The sequence below is a fragment of the Sinocyclocheilus rhinocerous genome, unplaced genomic scaffold (assembly GCF_001515625.1).
Source record: "Sinocyclocheilus rhinocerous isolate Xijiao unplaced genomic scaffold, SAMN03320098_v1.1 scaffold1523, whole genome shotgun sequence".
Classification (NCBI taxonomy): Eukaryota; Metazoa; Chordata; class Actinopteri; order Cypriniformes; family Cyprinidae; genus Sinocyclocheilus; species Sinocyclocheilus rhinocerous.
In genome coordinates, this window is record NW_015641012.1 from 280,464 (window position 1) to 298,850 (window position 18,387).

The window sequence follows — 18,387 nt, forward strand, 5'->3', positions numbered from 1 at the left end:
AGAGAGAGAGAGAGAGAGAGAGAGAGAGAGAGAGAGAGAGAGAGCAAACACATGGGGAATCCCCAGTGCAAGAGCATGACACTATCAATCTAAACTCAACTCCAGCAGTTCACCATTACATGCCTTTATAAAGTGCGTGCACTCACCACCCGAGCACAGGTTATCGTGAAACACAGTCGGCTACTCAATTAACCATGTAGTCCACATTTAAACATTTACTTTCGCTTTAAACTATCAGCAGTACACTGTCATATAATCCCACTATTTATTTTAAAATGCATGGGGCTACATACCTGAGGGTTGACGGCTTTAACAGCTCATTTGGACTGATGTGGTTGAGCGTTCAGCTGATATAATCCTAAATCTATCACTTGACAGCTGCTCGGCTCAGTGCGCAGCGCAGACGCACATAGTACATCACGCTCATTTCGGGCGCGCTGCCACGCGATTAAAGTGGGAACGGAAAACGGAACGACCAATCCTAGCACGGCGAAGGCGTGGCTCATGAATATTAATTAGGGAGCGTCACAGGAGTTACCACGCAACGTCAGCGTGAGCTAATGAAAGCGCACTGCAGGAAGTTAAGCGAAACTAAATCAAATATTCCAGAAATAGAATACGCTTAAGAGCTGAGACACACTTTAGTGCCTCTTTAAGCTAAAATAGTAAAGAACACGTTAAGCAAACACTCCAGTGTACAAACGCTAGATGAAATGAAAATGAAATTAAGAGTCTGTTCAAACGTGTTTTAATATGACAAGCACATGACACTTCACATATGAACATGCTTTAGGCACACATTTAGAGAAGAGACTTCATTATTTTACATGTTAATGCCACCACACTCTGAGCTGCCTACAACCTGCTCTTAAAATATTTCAACAAGGTTGTGTATATATATATATATATAAAAAAAATTTTTTTAAAAACGGAGATACTAAACAGGAGTATCACCCTTACCCATAAAATTAAAAATAAGAAAACTTGCTTAATATCGTCAAAAAATGGTTTTGTACTGTGAGACATTAAGCAATTTTCAATATACAGCCAAACTGCATACAGTAGAAACGGCACTTTTTCTGATTCAATAATCATACCAGTACAATAATAATAATAATTTAATAAGTGCCAGGAGCACAGCTATACATATAAAAACAAATCTAGTTAAGACTTCAAAAAACTCCTAAGGAGCTACCCAGAAAATAAGACAAATTATGAATGATTAAAATCATACAGAAGTGAAAAGTGTTTACACAGTGACTGTTTGCATGCACAAGAATATTCCAGTATTAATCAGTCTTATTCTGATTATATAATGCTATCATAACCAGATTAACATTTCGGTTAATAGAAATCTGAATAAGGCTGTGTATGTCTGTTGTAATCAGCATTTTGAGTCACGTAAATACACCGTAACTGATTATCTGCACATCCAAACAAAGGTAATGCTGGATTATACAGCTGTGAGACGCCAACTCTATTAAATATAAAAATATTCTTGAAGCAAAACAACTTTTTAAATTAACGTTCTACAAAGAAATCTCTTTAAAAAGTGTCTCATGACAAATTTATTACGTTCTTGTGTAATATTAAGAACATCAATGAAAACGATGTTTTCTATATCCCCATTACTTCCAGAAGAGAATAAAAGGGGAAAGAACGTAATTAGTTTATTCTGATAATGCTCATTACATGTACACAGTGATATTCAGAGCTGTGGATTATGTAAACCTCTTTTCAGAATAAAGGTTTAACCAGAATATAGACCTTTAACTGGAAAATGGTGTTCACGTAACCATGATCTGATCAACTGCTCTCCAATCCACAGCTCAGGATCCAGGGTGGAAGAGGGTAACGCTGCATGCTAAATTCTGATGAACAAACAGCACATCACTAGTGAAACAGCTCCGGTCAACAGCTTAGTGTCTGGTTGGAAAATGAGGATCATTTACACATTTCTGCAAGTCATACAGGTTTATAAACAAACCCAATTCAATCCGAATGAACAAAAATGGTAAAATGGGGTTGAAAATAAGTGTTTTAAACTCAAAAGGGACTGAAATAGTTTTTGGTATCAATGTCCAGTTCAAAAAAAAGTATGACAGTAATAAGTTTCTATGCTTTTCATTAGCAATCAAGTATGAGATTATATTTTCTTGTTAAGAGCACTTTGATGGCAAGAGAATTCGGACAGGTGATTTTCTGTCAGTCTGTAGCACCTAATATAAAAATACGAAACTCGTAAAAATGACACGACACAGTAATCAACCACAAACACAGATGAACAACAGAACGACGAGCGAACCCCATTTAAAGAGGTCTGCCCTTACATAATAGATACTAATGAACGACACGAAAAAGTGCTGACTGAGCACAATATTTTAAAGACAATGTTACCACATGATTACGAAATCTAGAATAAAAAAAATAATAAGTTCAAATAAATAGAAAGTTACGTAACTAATATATACAGTTTAAAACAATCATATTTTCCCTAGTATTCACAATGAGAACTGCTGACTAATTACCTTCATCTGCACAGTCAGAAATACGAATCACATCAGTGTAGAGAGTCGTGCTGGATGCCCAGCAGAGCGGGCGCGGCTGAAGCCGTGGGGCGGGGGTTGAGGCGCGGAGGGGGGGGGTTGGCTGGAGCTGCTGGCTGCTGTTAGAGACGCTGCTGTGGCTCCAGGAGACGGACCCGAGGCTGGGGTCACCTGACCCTAATCGGGAGAGAAAGGTGAAAATTAGGGTGCTTTCACACCTGTAGATCGATTGCTTTGTTCCAAAACAGGGATTACAATTATTACAATGTTGCTTGTTATTCTTGGTGCGGTTCGCTTTCACACGGCAAAGTTTCTAAACGGACCAAATTTGTTAATACAAGTCACGCGCGAGTAAGCTGTTCTCTCATTGGTCAACGTTTCACGGTTTATTTTCCGGGATTCCACTGAGCTGTCACACATGTCATCCGTCAGGATGGAACGATAACAGAGGGATTACAATTATTACAATGTTGCTTGTTATTCTTGGTGCGGTTCGCTTTCACACGGCAAAGTTTCTAAACGGACCAAATTTGTTAATACAAGTCACGCGCGAGTAAGCTGTTCTCTCATTGGTCAATGTTTCACGGTTTATTTTCCTGGATTCCACTGAGCTGTCATCCGTCAGGATGGAACGACAACAGCTTCGCGGGCTTATTGTTACAACGGGCCAGGTGTGAAAGCACCCTTACTCTCTTCAGTTATGAGGGCCACAGCTAGGTGTTTAAAGAACAGTTTAGCCAGAACCACAAGAACTGCCGTGGAAAATTATTTTTTAAAACTTGGATTGATAGTATTTTTTAGGAAGTTTACTACATTCTTACTATACTAAAAAACCTTTTACTTTTTAAAAAAAAATTTTTTAGGAAGTATAAGGTCTTTTAGTGCTAGTATAAAAACTTCCACCGTTAGGTAGTGATGGGCGCGTTCGAAACACTGCTTCACGAAGCTTTGAAACATTTGTGAATCTTTTGTTTCGAATCAGTGTTTCGGAGCACGTATCAAACCGGCCAGGTCACGTCACTTTAGCAAACGAAGCTTCGTTACGTCACACTGTTTCTGAAACGTTTCGAAACTCCGATGGTTCACCACTAGGGGGTGTTGATCTCAAAGTGAACCCATGAACCACTTCTGGTTGCCCAGTTAATCACATGACATGAAATCCCACGAAATTTTACTATAAAAAATAAAGAAGTCAGGGCCAGATGTTGTGGGTTAAACAAAAGATAACTTCCCTTTAACACAGACGGCTATATACTTTAAAACAAATGTGTAAAAACATTCGGTACTTTCAACCTACAAATCACATCATACCTTAAAAATAACGAAATGAGCTTAGGATAGAATTAAATCCACTCTTGCCTGCTGGTTTTTATAGACAGCTCTAATGAAAACAATTAATTAAATTACATAAATCAATTAATCATTAAATAATTAATTTAGTTCATTGTGTGTTAAGGGTTTGATTATACTTAAATAAAACCTATAACACAAGCACTAATATTTTACAGTATTTAAGTGTTTATTATTTATTTTAAAAAAATTTATTTCTAAAAAAAATATTTCCATTTGTTTTGTAAGTTTGGTCTGAGTTCTTGATGCTTTTACAACGTTGTCACCAGCAGGTGCTGTTTCAAGTGCTTCGAACTATCGAATCTTTTTTCAAAGCAATTGGTTCAATGCTTCGTTTCTCCCATCACTACCGTTAGGACATTGTACTGTATATGTGTGTTTATACAAATCATTACTTATTTCATGACATTAGTAATATTTCAAGATGAACACTCACTGTATTTAAAGGTAAAATGATGCGTCCCGTATCAAATTATTAAGGGACACGATTTGTCCCATATTTTAAATAGGCCTGCACATAGCTGATTTAGACACATAAGGATTTTGCAGTGTGGAGTAGGGGTGGGCGATATAGCCTCAAAATTATATCAAAATATTTGCGATAATGATATTTATGACGATATAGAAAAAAAATATGGAACAACGTTTTATTGGTGACTGCAGCTGGCAGGCAGAGTGTGGAGAAAACTAATAGCAAATAAAAAGAAATCAAATTCACAATAAGTAGCAGAAATGTTCATTTGCGCGTGATTACATTTTAGCGTCTTTGTATCATAGCGACGGAGTCTCGAGATCAAGCACCATGAAGGGTAATATATCTGCACCTGTTTTATTTTGTAATTGTCGAGCTCACGTCCGCCCCATTAACACAAGAGGCTCTCCAAATATAAGGCTGTCCAGTATCTATGCAAGGAGCACGGCCCAATTTGCCAAAAAGCATTTTCAGTTGCGGACAGTGGACTGTGCTGCTAAAGGGTATGTGTAGACCTATGATTTATTACTTGGATAAAATATTAATATTTATTAATACAATATTCCATACATCATCAGCGCTTGGTAGACAGATAATTATTATATTTTTAGACATTATTAGATCATTAATTAATATTATAAATAGCATTATTTAGATAATAGTTTGGTATTAAGATAAATGTTTTTATTATTAGAATGTTATTAAGATTATAAATAATGTTTTTAATAATTTACCATTCATAGGCTACATAATAATTAATCCTGCCATATACAATTTATGACATTAAAAAGTAGTTAAATTAATTTGGTTAAAAATGAGAAATATTTACATAATGTAGTCCTGATTAAAAATTCATCCCATCCAGGTAACAGCTGCAGATGCACAGTTGCACAATTGTCTAAAAAGTGATAACTGGTTCCAGACAGAATGACTGCTTAAAGCATTTCCTGAAGGAGCTCTTTAGGAATAACACAATCAGATGTGTTCTGCTGAAAGTGCACAGCCTACATGTTCTCATGATTTATTGTTGAGCTGTCAATTTCTCATGTGTTGAAATAATCAGTTCATGTCTTATTCTTTTATTTGTGCGTGTGTGTGTGTGTGGGGGGGGGGGTCCCTTATTTTGCCACACAGAAAGCGGCAACCCTACACTGGACTGAAGCAACTTAGGTTTACTTGATTTTCTATACATCAATTTTTTCTGAAAACTCATGGTAAAATGTAGCAATGCACCGATAGGATTTTTTGGGGCCGATACCAATACCGATTTTAACAATCACTTATTGGCCGATTCCGATACTTGTCACTTCCTCTCTTATTTGAAATTTTGGCATCAAAACAGATAGTATTTTGATCATGTTTTAAAACAGCAAAGTTCAAAAACACCTGCATTAAATTATACTAGCAGTTTTATTGCTGCATCATCAAATAATTTCTAATGAACACGGATTGGATCCATTTAACATTCAGCAGGCCTACATGAATACAACAGAACAAAGATACATATTAAATAAACAGTGCTTTTTAGGTAGGTTTAACAGTTTTCAGGAACAGAAATAAAGCAAACAAATGTAAAACAACAATTCACTGTATAAATTAAATACATATTAATCCTTTATTGTAACAGACTTAATTATGATTAATCTTCTTTTTTGTAAGTTAAATATGTAAGAGATCTCCTTTACTCTTATTTTGACTGGTTTTCTAGTCTACGGAGCAGCTACATGGGTAATGAAAGCACGCAGTTCTTCGGGTTTAAAGTTTGTCAGTTTATTTAGCACCCCCTGAAAAGGTATGAGATCTGTATATATTTGTTTACTGTTAGTTGTAATAAGTGTTCATTACAGCTGCGAGTGCAACTACAAAGGGGGAAAATCTGTTTAAATGAACCCCAACAGCTGGGTTTTCACATTAAATAAATGCAATGTTTAGAGTCCACTAGAACCAAGTATTAACATTTTATTATTAAAAGTTATTATTAAAAATTGTAAGTATTAAAAGTACTTAGAAATGTGTAAACAACAGATTTAAACAGACATCTCCACCATGATGTAAAAAATGAACAGAGGACTTCAGTAGTGAAACTCCAAATGAAATCCAAATTTCTATGAAATCCTTTTTTAAAGCAAAAGTAAAGTGCAACATAGAGTGCAAGAAGCAAGTGTCCATCTCATAGTCCAAATCACTGAAATCAGAGTTCAGTATTATAGTGTAAGAATGACAACATGTCCACGTGTTCTGGTCTACTAATAATAAAATATTATAATTAATAATTTGTTTTTGTGGTAATAAAAATAGATGTAGGCTAAGTGTAGCCTTTAAATTTACTTAAAATACATATATAATAGCAATGAGGCAATAATAATTAGTTCAAATAAAGTATCAAAAGCAAGAAATCATATGGTTTTAGTGAACAAAACTGTTAAAATACTGTATTATAATGTAATAGAGCCACTGATCTATATATAATTATAAAATAATATAATATAATCTCTATTATAGATCAGTGAATAGAGCTAATGTACAGTACGCATTACAACAAAGGCCTGCAGGGGGCGCCAACGGCCTGACGATTGTTTTTACACATTACTGTGCGATCTAATACTCGTTTAATATTGACCAAGCACCATTTCATTCAAATGTACACTTACTCTTTAATATTTGGCCATTTCGTTAGGACAGAAATGCTATAGCCACTGTAATTAAATGAATATGTGGACATCAAAACGTGTAAACTCAGAGTGAGGGTTTGAGCTTTTATTTTGAAATAATGATGTATTCTCCTTCTCGTTTGCGTGGATTTATAAATGATTTACCTTACAAATCTGATGAAATGGAGCACGTTGCGTTCCCAGATGAACGTTATAATAAACCCAAACTCACAACAACATGCAGAGATGGAGTTTGAGACGCTCCACACATGTAAATGATAACAGTTCCTGTGGAACAGCATTTACTGTGAACAGATCCGCTGTGAGACGCACGTACGTAACCTACACGCCTATAACTGCATCACATATAATTATTTAATTAAATCGTAGCATTTGTGAATTCACAGTTATGCTTAATTATGATTTTTAAACGGGCTTAATATATCATGCAGCCTTGGAAAACAGACTAATAATGTGTTTTATACATTCTCGTCTGTATTTACCTTACAAATCTGATGAAATGGCGCACGTTACGTTCCCAGATGAACGTTGTAATAAACCCAAACTCACAACAACATGCAGAGATGGAGTTTGAGCCGCTCCACACATGTACATGATAACAGTTCCTGTGGAGCTACTGTGAACGGAGCCGCTGTGAGACGCACGTATGTTAACCTACACGCCTATATCTGCATCACATATAATTATTTAATTAAATCGTAGCGTTTGTGAATTCACAATTATGCTTAATTATGATTTTTAAATGGGTTTAATATATCACGAGGCCTTGGAAAACAGTCTAATAATGTTTTATGGATTCTCGTCCGTGAAATGCGCCACTTCCGGTATTTTGCCGGTTAGTCGACGCAGGCAAAATGAAGTCGGGGATTTTTTTTAAATCGAAGAGTCGAATAGAATAGTCGAATCGCGACAGCCCTGTTGTAAATTGAGGAAAAATCGGTCGATACATTGGTGCATCCCTAGTAAAATGTATTATATATCATACCGCAAGCTTTTGAGAAACATCTGTTTGTACATTCCTCATTATCATTGCATTATGTTTTGCCCGGCAATAAAACCTACAAAGCTTTTATCATAAAACTAAGCAATAATCTTAAGAAATTATTCAGAGGTACAGAGTGTCAACTGATATTTATATCATTGTATGCAAGTAGTCTTCTATACTGTTAAAAAGATCTCATTGATTACAACACAAGCTATCAGAATTTCATATTACTTTTTGACGATATAAATATCAAAGTGCATATTTTGGCTCGGTTTGGACCTCTAAATAAAACGAAGGTTTCTTTCTCTGAATTCTCAGCAGATCATACTATATGAGCCATAAAAGCCTGATGTATCAAATACGATACTCATAAAACTACACACTTTTTTTTAAAATTTTGTCTAAAGGTTCAATAATGTTCCATTTAGAAAAAACTAAAAATAAAGAGTCAGATTTTTCTGACTATGATTTCACAGGATCAAGCCGTACCTCTTCCTCTTCCTCATCTGTGCTCTTCCCTGAGGAGCTGTTGCTGTTCTTCCCATCCTCAGCAGAGCTGGCACCGTCTCCGCTGGGAGCGCCCTGCTCCGCCTCCCATTCCTGAAGCACCTCTTCCAAGTTAAAGCGCCGCCGATAGTTCACAAAGAAATTCTTCACCTGTCCCAGCGTTTTATTCCCGATCACATCAGCAATAGCCTGGAAGTCCTTCCCGTATTTCCGTACTCCTGGTTAAATGAGGCAAAACATGTTGTGAATGAAATTTGGTACAGAACAGAGTTGCAGAATTCATACCATTAACCATCTGCTTGCCTTGTACTGCCAAAAGCTGCTCATCTGTTGTCCAGCGGGCATTAATTTTTTGGGTGCACTGGAACAAAAACGTATCAGTTGTGAGAATGATGGTAATATACAAACAAACACTAAGACGCCTCAGATTATAATGCACATGAGCACAACACTCACCTCAGGCAGTCTGAATTCATCAATTCCATCTTCAATCTTCTGCTTAAGTCCACTGTTTAACTGCTTGGCATTCTGAACCTAAAGAATATATTATTTATTAAGTTAAAAGCTTTAAAATTAGTTGATTTCTGTACTGTCCAGATTATGCATAAAGCATATAATAGTTTACTTCCAAACAGTATTCAGAGGTTGCTCGAACTGAGAAAGTCAATATAAATGAAGGGGAATGTATACGTTTAAAAAAATAAGGGCAAGGACAAATATAAAAAAAAAAAGAGATGTGTATCTGTCGAAGGAGCAAAGCTATGGAATAAGTGTGAGAAGAAATAAAAAATGTGTAGTTCACGTTGTAAATTAAAGAAAATGTTTTAAGACATGGTGGTTAATGGGTATACAACAGAAAACTAATAGATTGAGTTTAATTATTGAATCAATATTTGATAAGTGTTTTTTGTTATGCATGTGGGTCAAAGACGAAAAAGGGTTTGAGCATAAAAACAGTAAGTGTAATACTGATTTAAACTGTTGTTGTTTTTCCCAAAAGAAATTCAAAGGTTTTCTGTTTAATTTAATTGCAATTTTGTTTTTTTGAGCAAAAAATAAATATCATACATTTTCCCTGATTTGCGGAAGACACCCACTAAAATGTAATTCAGTGTAACAATCTTGTCAGGCATATTTACAACAACAATCAATTTATGACATATTAAAAGACTAATTACTTTCACCCCAAATACTAATCAGTTGTAATTTTACTTTTTTTTTAAATTGCCATTATCCTAGGTTTTGCCCATTTGTCAGTAAGAATTTTTTACTCATTTAAAACACAATCAAATTTAATATGCTCCTTTATTATTTTACATATTTTAATGTACACGTCAGAATAAGCATGTCTTTTGAATTTTTACATAAATATTGTGTTACACTGAATGACAATGTGACATTATTTCAACGAAATTTTTAAATTTTCTCCAAAAACTTATTTGAAACCTTAAATGTAGACACTTTACTTACATTTAATGTGCTTTCTATGGACATAAAATCACTTTTGTAAATTTCTTTTGATGCGGACATCTTAATGTTATGTATTAAAGGTAGGCATAATAAGCAAGGGCTTCGCCTATACCTTTTTCTGTGAATATGTGTATTTTGGAAATGAAATATTTGTGAGGACCGAAATGAAATTAGTTGAATTGTTAAATTGTTGTTGATAATGTCAGATAAATGTGTGAGGAGGACAGAAAACATTAAAAATCTTCTTCACAGGCTGTGACTGGCATTCATTGTTTTCAAAATGATTTGTTGGCCATCGTTTGGATCCTCTTGGAGACTCCTGGCGTACCTGTCGCTTCAGGGACACCAGCTCCATGTCGAGCTGCCGCAGGACTGAGTTAGCGGCGCTGGAGCTGCAGGAGACGGCCACCACGTCCTCCTGTGTCAGGTACATGCCTCTGGGAGGGCGGCACTTGGCCCGCTGGCTGTGGTGACGGTGCTGCAGGGTCTGGTGCTCTCTGCGTCCCAGTGCAATTTTGGAGCTCAGCGTCTGAGGCTCTGCATGACTCTGTCAGGAGGAAAAACAAATCCCTGCATTGAGACGCTGGAAAAAGATGAAATATAAACACACGGTTCACAGGAACCTGTAAACAGCTTTTACATACTTTTGATTTGAATACGCATTTATTACAAATTCTCATTACCTCCTTCTTCGGCTCTTTGGTGGGGTCATAGTCACGGTCGTGGGCCTCAACGGGGTTGGCTCCTTCCATCTCTTCCTCACTATTATGTCAAAAGCAAAAATAAAAAGGCCAGAAACACTAAACTTGAATCAACTTGTAAGTGAGCTCACAGATCAAAAGCGAGGCAAGTGAATGGATAAGTGACCTTTCATCTTGATTACTCCGGTTTGCCAGCTTTCGTGCTTGACGGTCCATCAGACTCGTCCGGGATCGCGTTTTTTTCCACGAATAGTAGTACTTCACAAGACTGGATATGGATTTGTCCGGTAACTACAATCAATTATCAAATTCAAGAATAAAGTAAAATATGAAATTGTAAATAATGATGGTTGCCCGGTTTTATGAAGTGACGTATCTGATGACTTCAATAGAGTGAATCTCACAAAGAGACTTTTATACCAAAATAAAATGGCATTATTAACAAAAAAGCGAATTACATTTTGCAGTAATGTTTTTTTAAAGAAATCAAGACTGCAATTATTTGATCAAAAATAAAGTAAAACTTTATTAAAATTTAAAGAACTGTTTACTATTTAAATATCTGTTATCTGTGATCAAAGCTGTATTTCCAGCATCATAACTCCAGTCTTCAGTGTCACATGATCTTCAGAAATCAGTATAATATGCTGATTTACTGCTCAGTTATTAATAATGTATTGTACAGTAGGGCTGCACGATTAATCGAATGTGATTGTCATGCGCATTTTGATAGTAATGCCGGTTCTGTAATCAGCAGGAAAACATCACGTGCTTTCAGATGGAGCAGAATTTACTACACAGAAAAATACCGCATTTAATAACATATTTTTACTCCAAACTCACTTCATAACGGGATGCAGTTTTTCAGGATTCTTTAATGAATAGAAAGAACAGCAAATGTTTAATGATCAAAAAACAGCATTTATTTGAAAGAAGCAGCACAACTGTTTTCAACATTGATAATAATCAGAAATGTTTCTTGAGCAGCAAATCAGCATATTATACTGATTTCTGAAGATCATGTGACACTGAAGACTGGAGTAATGATGCTGAAAATACAGCTTTGATCACAGAAATAAATTACATTTAAATAGAACAGTTATTTAAAATCTAACACTTCACAGTACTGCCTCACAGAAATAAACAATATTTAAAAATATATAAAAATGGAAAACAGAGTAGAAATAGTAATATTATAAAATATTATTTCAATGTAAAAAAGCTATTATTTCTGAATAGAGCGTTAAGAGAATTCTTTCATGAAAATTAAAAAAATCTTAATTATTTAAGTTTTGTCCAGTGGTGTATACAAGTATACAAATTTAATTTGACATTGTAACAAAGATAATTATGCACATGACCTTAATGCAAAATTAAATGAGATTTTATTCCACTGGTAAGGCTTTTATACATCATGGCAGTATTTGTTGAACGGTCTTGAACGTAAATTAGCATAAATTAAAAAGTAAATGCAATACAAAGAAAAATTACTGTATTCCAATAACAAGAACATGATGATAATCGTTTAAAAACACACAAACCTGGATGCATTCTAATAATGAGAAAATTAGCTCTGCATTATGGTTATGAGAAATTGTCGGTAAATGTTGGTACTTGTCAAATTTCACAACGCAAAAACTGTTTTTGTTTTCTTTAAGCAATATATTATATCTCACTTCTCTTCCTGGTTCTGAGATTCTGTGACCTGGACACATTTCTAACGAGATTAACCCTCTAGCTTGAGGACATGTCACTGTTAGCTCAGCAGCACTAGCAGTGACGACTCACCATCTGCTGGATCCGATGGAAGCTCTTCCCATGAAAGCTGAACGCTTGTTCAAACAACACCTTGTCCTCCACCGTCCACTCATCAGGGAAGGGGGTGAAGTTTGGCAGATCAGCAAGGGACTTCTCGATGTTGTGCTTATGCCAGAAGAGCATGCCGAGAGCCTGTGGAGCACAGAAGACATACAAACGTTAGTGATCACCGACAACAAGCTATCTCTGAAGACTGTGCTCTCGTAACTCACCTGCTCAACATTATATCCATGCTTTTCTTTCGCAATTGCAATGTACTCATCCACTAAGGAGAAAAATAATAGACTCAAATAACCTGCATGATGTTGTCTAAAAAAATATATATATAATGACAAAAAAGAAGCTCCAAATACTTACATTTAGAGTCAACTATTGTGTGATATGGAGACCAAACCAACATGCCACCGCTGTCTTTATCGCTGTATTTTGTGGAGCCTACACAATTCCAATACAAAAAGTGTGTATTACATGCGTCAATAAGTTAAATAAATATATTCTAATATTATTAACATAAATGTAAAAATGTGTTACAATTAAAATGCAATACTTTAATTGTACTTTCTAAATGAAAGACCCAAGTAAAGGGACAAATATTTGTTTTCAGCACATTATAAGAGTAATCATTCCCAAACATTCTTTGAGTTAAGAAACAACAACAACAACAACAACAACAAAAACTACAGGCTAAATAGTCTGAAAATTGTTGTTCCAAAAGTGTAAATAAGCAGTAACCTTTTATATAACGTTCAATTCGTAATGTCTGGCCTGTCAACTGCTAATGTGATAGAGTTACGACTTTAGTTTGACCAATTTTTATTAAAAAGGTATTCAGTGTTGCAGGTATTTGAGGGTTAAATCGGATTCCGTTTACAATTCTGCACCCTATTGCTAAATACACAAATTAAATAGCAGTTTTGTGTGCTATTCAGGACTGAATTGAGAATGCCTTTTAAATTACTATTTTATCGCCTTTATAAATGAACAAAAACCAACATTAAACTGTGACTCATTTTTAATCATATGTCAAAGTTACTGGGTTTATTAGCTGATGAGTGGCTAAGCGAGAAAGCTAACAACCTTTCACAAAAAGCTTTTCATGAGAACGTAATCATACACTAACATTAAAAACTGATTTAAAATAATAATATTGTCCATTCGACCCCCAAAATCCTTGAATGCGCGTTTAAAATATTGATTAATGTTACACACAAATTGTTCGGCGCGATAAGTGTACCGAGGCTACCACAGTTAGTCAGGTTCTTAAAGGCGGAATGCTTTTCCCTACCTGGATCAAATTCAGGAATATAAACTTGATAATCTGATCCCACACGCATGCCCACATCTGAAAACAAGAAAAACTGTGTGATGTTTCGAACTTAAGCAATTTGTATTTCATTAAAATATATAAACAGCCTCCGCAGGGGTGTTCGAGGCTATACCGTGCTCGTCGTCGCTGCCGCTCTCGTCCGAAAAATGTCCGTTCGAGGCGTTAGACGGGCTTTTCGTCCCATTTGAGCGACCTTTCCCCAGATATTCCGACCCTTTGTCCATCATTCCCGGCATAATGGCGATTCGTTGGATTATTTTGAGCAAAAATTAAATATGTCACCGCTACAGCATTTATTCTCTGTCCAATGGCTCTGCGCAGCTGCGCCGCCGTGCACTCCGGTATCCCTCCGCTGCATCGCTCTCGTGTTCCCTTAGCTTCACTGTCTCTATCTACATCGCTAACATCTTCTGTGTGTTTTCATCAACTGTTCACCGTAAATGTGCAAGTTTGCGTGATTTTTGTTCTTTTTTTTAATCGATAAACTCAAGTGTCCAGATCTAGTTTTCCTCGCGGAAGGAACTGTTACGCATGTAAACAAAGGTGAAACGCGGCTCTTGTGTGCGCCACTGTTGCATCAGTTCATTTTAAGCGCGTTTTCATTTTTCCTTTTAAAATGTCAAACTATTCATCTTTTGTGCATTACATTTATTAATTAATTAATAGTAGAAAAGTTTTATATCTCGTAATGAATATCGACTATTTTTAATGAATCGCAATTTATGCTGTTGACTATTCATAAACGCGTCTATTTTAAATGTGTTTTTATGATCTGCAAGCTACACGTAATGTTTATAATAATTACAAAAGGATCTATAGTTCTATCTTTGGTTTCAATCAGAAGGTGACTAAATTGAGATAATCAGAGTATTATTTCACTCACTATATGACATTCATGATTTGCTGCCTAAATCAGTGGCAGACTTTAGCTGGAAAATATGACTCTGTTATTGTCTTCTTGCATTATTGACAAACTATTTTCCTGTTTGACACTGTAAAGCTGCTTTGACACAATCAGTATTGTATAAAGCGCTATACAAATAACGGTGACTTGACTAGACTACTATCATGAATACGCAAAATCTCTAGTGATTTAGTACACTATAGAAACCATCAAACCAAACTGAATTAGTGTTTGCAAAGTTTGTGGGTTCAATTAAAAGGTACACATAAAACGCACTACCTGGTATATCTCTGAATATCATCATAATTTTTACAACTCCTCTCCTGACTGCAAGTGGAAAATATTGCTGATTGATAAGGCACGGTGTGGCCGATACTGAACACATGTTAGTAAATTAGTAGATATATGCAAAACAGCTGAAAACAATCACTGGAGATGTAAGAGTCTCTGAGCTGATGGTTTCTAGTAAGCAGTCCTGTTCAGCATCAAACTCTCAGGCAGAGATTGCTTTCTGCACTCTTATTGGTAGCCTACTGTAGTAGTCACACTGCTTTGATGCTCATTTGTTTGAAGCTGAGCCTTACAACGTCTGGTGAACTCATACCTGCAAAAATCTCACAATGAAAAGACGCTTGAGTAATAGAGAGATACTTTGTTCAATTTGTAGTCCTAAAACCTGAAACGGAATTAGCGCTTTGGAGCCATGGCTTACCTCTGAGTCTGAAACATTTCCTCAAATAATTACAAAAAATTATAATAATTATATATATATATACTGTATGTATTTTATTGAAACAAATGTAATTCCACATATACTATTCAAGAACTTTTGCAAAAAACAAAACAAAACTGCATTTTCACTTGTTGCATGAGGTAATTGTTTACTTATTTCTGATTGAAAAACTACTGAGAAGTTGCTTCCAACCACATCAGACCTTATTTCACTCAGAGATTCAATACAGCTAATCTATGCAGTAGAGAACAGATTGTTCTATTCGGTGGTATGTGCACAAGTGGCTGTGACTAACTCACATTCAGCGCTCCTGCACGCGAGATTGAGTGAAGTGAAAGCCAAAAGATGCGCCCTGCATCAAACGGTCTGTCAAGCTCCGGTGCTTAAAGCAAGAAACAGCTTACATTGCGGAAATGATTGGGTTTTGTGACTTGATCAAAGCACTTGATCTGAGGTACAGTATGTGATACTGAACCACAAGCACTTCAATTAAGTTCAGTTGCTGTGATTGTAGCCTACAGAGAAAGCAGAGGGAAAACTCAAGAGGAGCTCTGTAATTTTTCATACTTACCATACATAACGATCAGTGGACGAGCCGAACTACACAGCCATATATGAGCTTAGCAATCCACTTAACCAAAGGTTGGACATTGTGCAGACATCTACAGACTTCCTACTTTCCGAGAGGATCATCAAGTGGTTCCATCATAAGCCTGCATAAAACAGTATACAATACAAAAGACAATATACAAGAACAGTAACAACATACACAATGACCTGAAGTATATGTGTGTTCATTCAAAGAAAGGTTTTCCTATGAATTAATTAGAGAAGAGACAATTTTTATGGGCCTTATGTGTCTGTTTTAGAGAGACTTGAGTAAGAGTTGCTCTGCCCACATTCCTTTGAGCAATAAAACTAGTGTTATCAGATGGTTTGTCTTTGGTTGCCATGGAACCAGAGGCCTGTTCTGCCCTTTTGAGGTGTTAGTTGCACTTCGGGGGAAGGGTCCATAGACCCTCATAGTTGGCCCTTTGGTTAGGTGAGGGGGTGTTAGAGATTATTTGTTAAATATAACAAATAGTTGTGTGTCTGATTGGTTCAAATGCTACATCTGTTTATCTGAATATGCTGTTTGTCACCGTTGTTGAGATTCATACGCTGATTCTTGATGTCTGTGTGTGCCTAAAAGAAAAACCTTTTTGAAAAAAAATTTTTATTTATCAGAACAGCTTGTAAGAAATCTTTCCAAAATTGACTGAAAATACAGAATCTTTCACTGCGGAATCACAAGGCATTTTATAATCAATGAATGTCATTTAACTCAGAGATTAGAGTTAATGTCAGTGTTAGTGGCTCGGTGATTCAAGCCAAATAGTGATTATGTTTTAAAAAAATCATCTCCACCTGGGGAATTTTGCTCTTTGCAAAAATCTGGCTGTTATAACTCAGTTATAGCAGCCACATAAAATGTAATATTAAAAAGTCAAGGGTAAAGAGTACAACTAAAGTAAACACTAACCACTCTAATGGTGACTTAAACATTGTGATTTTCTTCTTTGGTGATTCTGCTTGTTAAAGGGTTAGTTCACCCCAAAATGAAAATTAGGCTGCGTTTTACTCACCCCCGATGCATCCTAGGTGTATATGACTTTCTTCTTTCAGACGAATCCAGTCGGAGTTATATTAAAAATTGTCTTTGATCGTTCAAGCTCTATCGTTGTACTCAGCGGGTGTTGCATTCCTTCGGTTCAAAAGACGTGAAATAAAAAGCACCCTTCCACAAAAAAAAAGTGTCTCACACGGCTCCGGGGGGTGAACAAAGGCCTCCTGTAGCGAATCGATGCTTTTTTGTAAGAAAAATATCCATATTCAAAACGTAATAATCACTTGAATCTAGCTTGCGCTCACTGTTGTAACAAAAGCAGTTCCGGGAGGATGACGCATGGGGTCAGTGCTGCGCATGCGCCGCTCAGAAGTGACGCACGCGGAGAGATCAAAACAAAACAACGGTCACTAATTAGAAGTACAAAACGAGGATTTGTAAAGAATAATGTCGGAGGATTTCGATATAAGCCAAGAGGAGACTGGTTTTCCTTTGCTAAAGTAAGGAAACTTTGCTTCTTTGGATCCTGTAAACAAACGTTGGTTTTCACAAGACTCACTGGCGCATGCTCAACGCTGAACTCATACGCCATCCGCCCGGAGCTGCTTCCGTTTGACTTTTTTTTGTGGACGGGTGCTTTTTATTTCACGTCTTTTGAACCGAAGGAATGCAACACCCGCTGAGTACAACGATAGAGCTTGAAAGATCAAAGACAATTTTTAATATAACTCCGACTGGATTCGTCTGAAAGAAGAAAGTCATATACACCTAGGATGCATCGGGGGTGAGTAAAACACAGCCTAATTTTCATTTTGGGGTGAACTAACCCTTTAACATCAGATGTCTTCAATAATGGTCAATCATCACTCAATGAATCTCTTAATTACCTCATTAACTTTAACACTGCTTCAGTGTTACTTTTAACACTCTGTAGTGTGGACACATATAGACACCCAGCAGTGTTAATTTGACACCGGGGATTTTGCTGTGTACGCATCAACAGATTCATTGGCCTTGTGCTCTTGTGAAGAATAAATGTCTGAGCTATGTCAGGTTTTTTCGTGGTTTGCAGTATTTGGCAAATAGCTCTTTTAATACCTCAAAGTCATCAACATCGTCATCAAATGTAAACATGTTGAATACTTTGATTGCATCGTCTCCTGTACACTTTATTTTTTCCAACTTCCCTGAGACTCCACTCGCGATCAGATACATTTTATATCACTGAATCCAACCTCTCCAGTTTTCGGCTAGGTTTCCCTCCAAGCTGAGAGCTCCCAGGGGCTTCAATCGATC

At 36.3% G+C, this 18,387-nt stretch overlaps 2 protein-coding genes across 2 annotated transcripts in view; both read right to left on the minus strand.

Moving 5' to 3' along the window:
* The window catches only part of LOC107753499 (TNF receptor-associated factor 5-like), a 10,615-nt gene extending 10,183 nt beyond the window's left edge, over positions 1 to 432 (minus strand). The window contains exon 1 of the mRNA XM_016569651.1: positions 294 to 432. The gene's annotated coding sequence lies outside the window, so the exon portion shown is untranslated. The remainder of the gene's footprint in view (positions 1 to 293) is intronic.
* Positions 433 to 2,555: 2,123 nt separating this feature from the next.
* Positions 2,556 to 14,224, minus strand: LOC107753500 (REST corepressor 3-like). The gene is made up of 12 exons (XM_016569652.1): positions 13,961 to 14,224; positions 13,807 to 13,863; positions 12,879 to 12,956; positions 12,734 to 12,786; positions 12,492 to 12,653; positions 10,870 to 10,994; positions 10,686 to 10,764; positions 10,331 to 10,549; positions 8,989 to 9,066; positions 8,836 to 8,893; positions 8,515 to 8,750; positions 2,556 to 2,723 (listed from the first exon to the last, which is right to left on the minus strand). The coding sequence occupies exons 1-12, from the start codon at positions 14,082 to 14,084 to the stop codon at positions 2,556 to 2,558; spliced, it is 1,437 nt and encodes a 478-aa protein (XP_016425138.1). The 5' UTR covers positions 14,085 to 14,224.
* Positions 14,225 to 18,387: the final 4,163 nt, after the last annotated feature.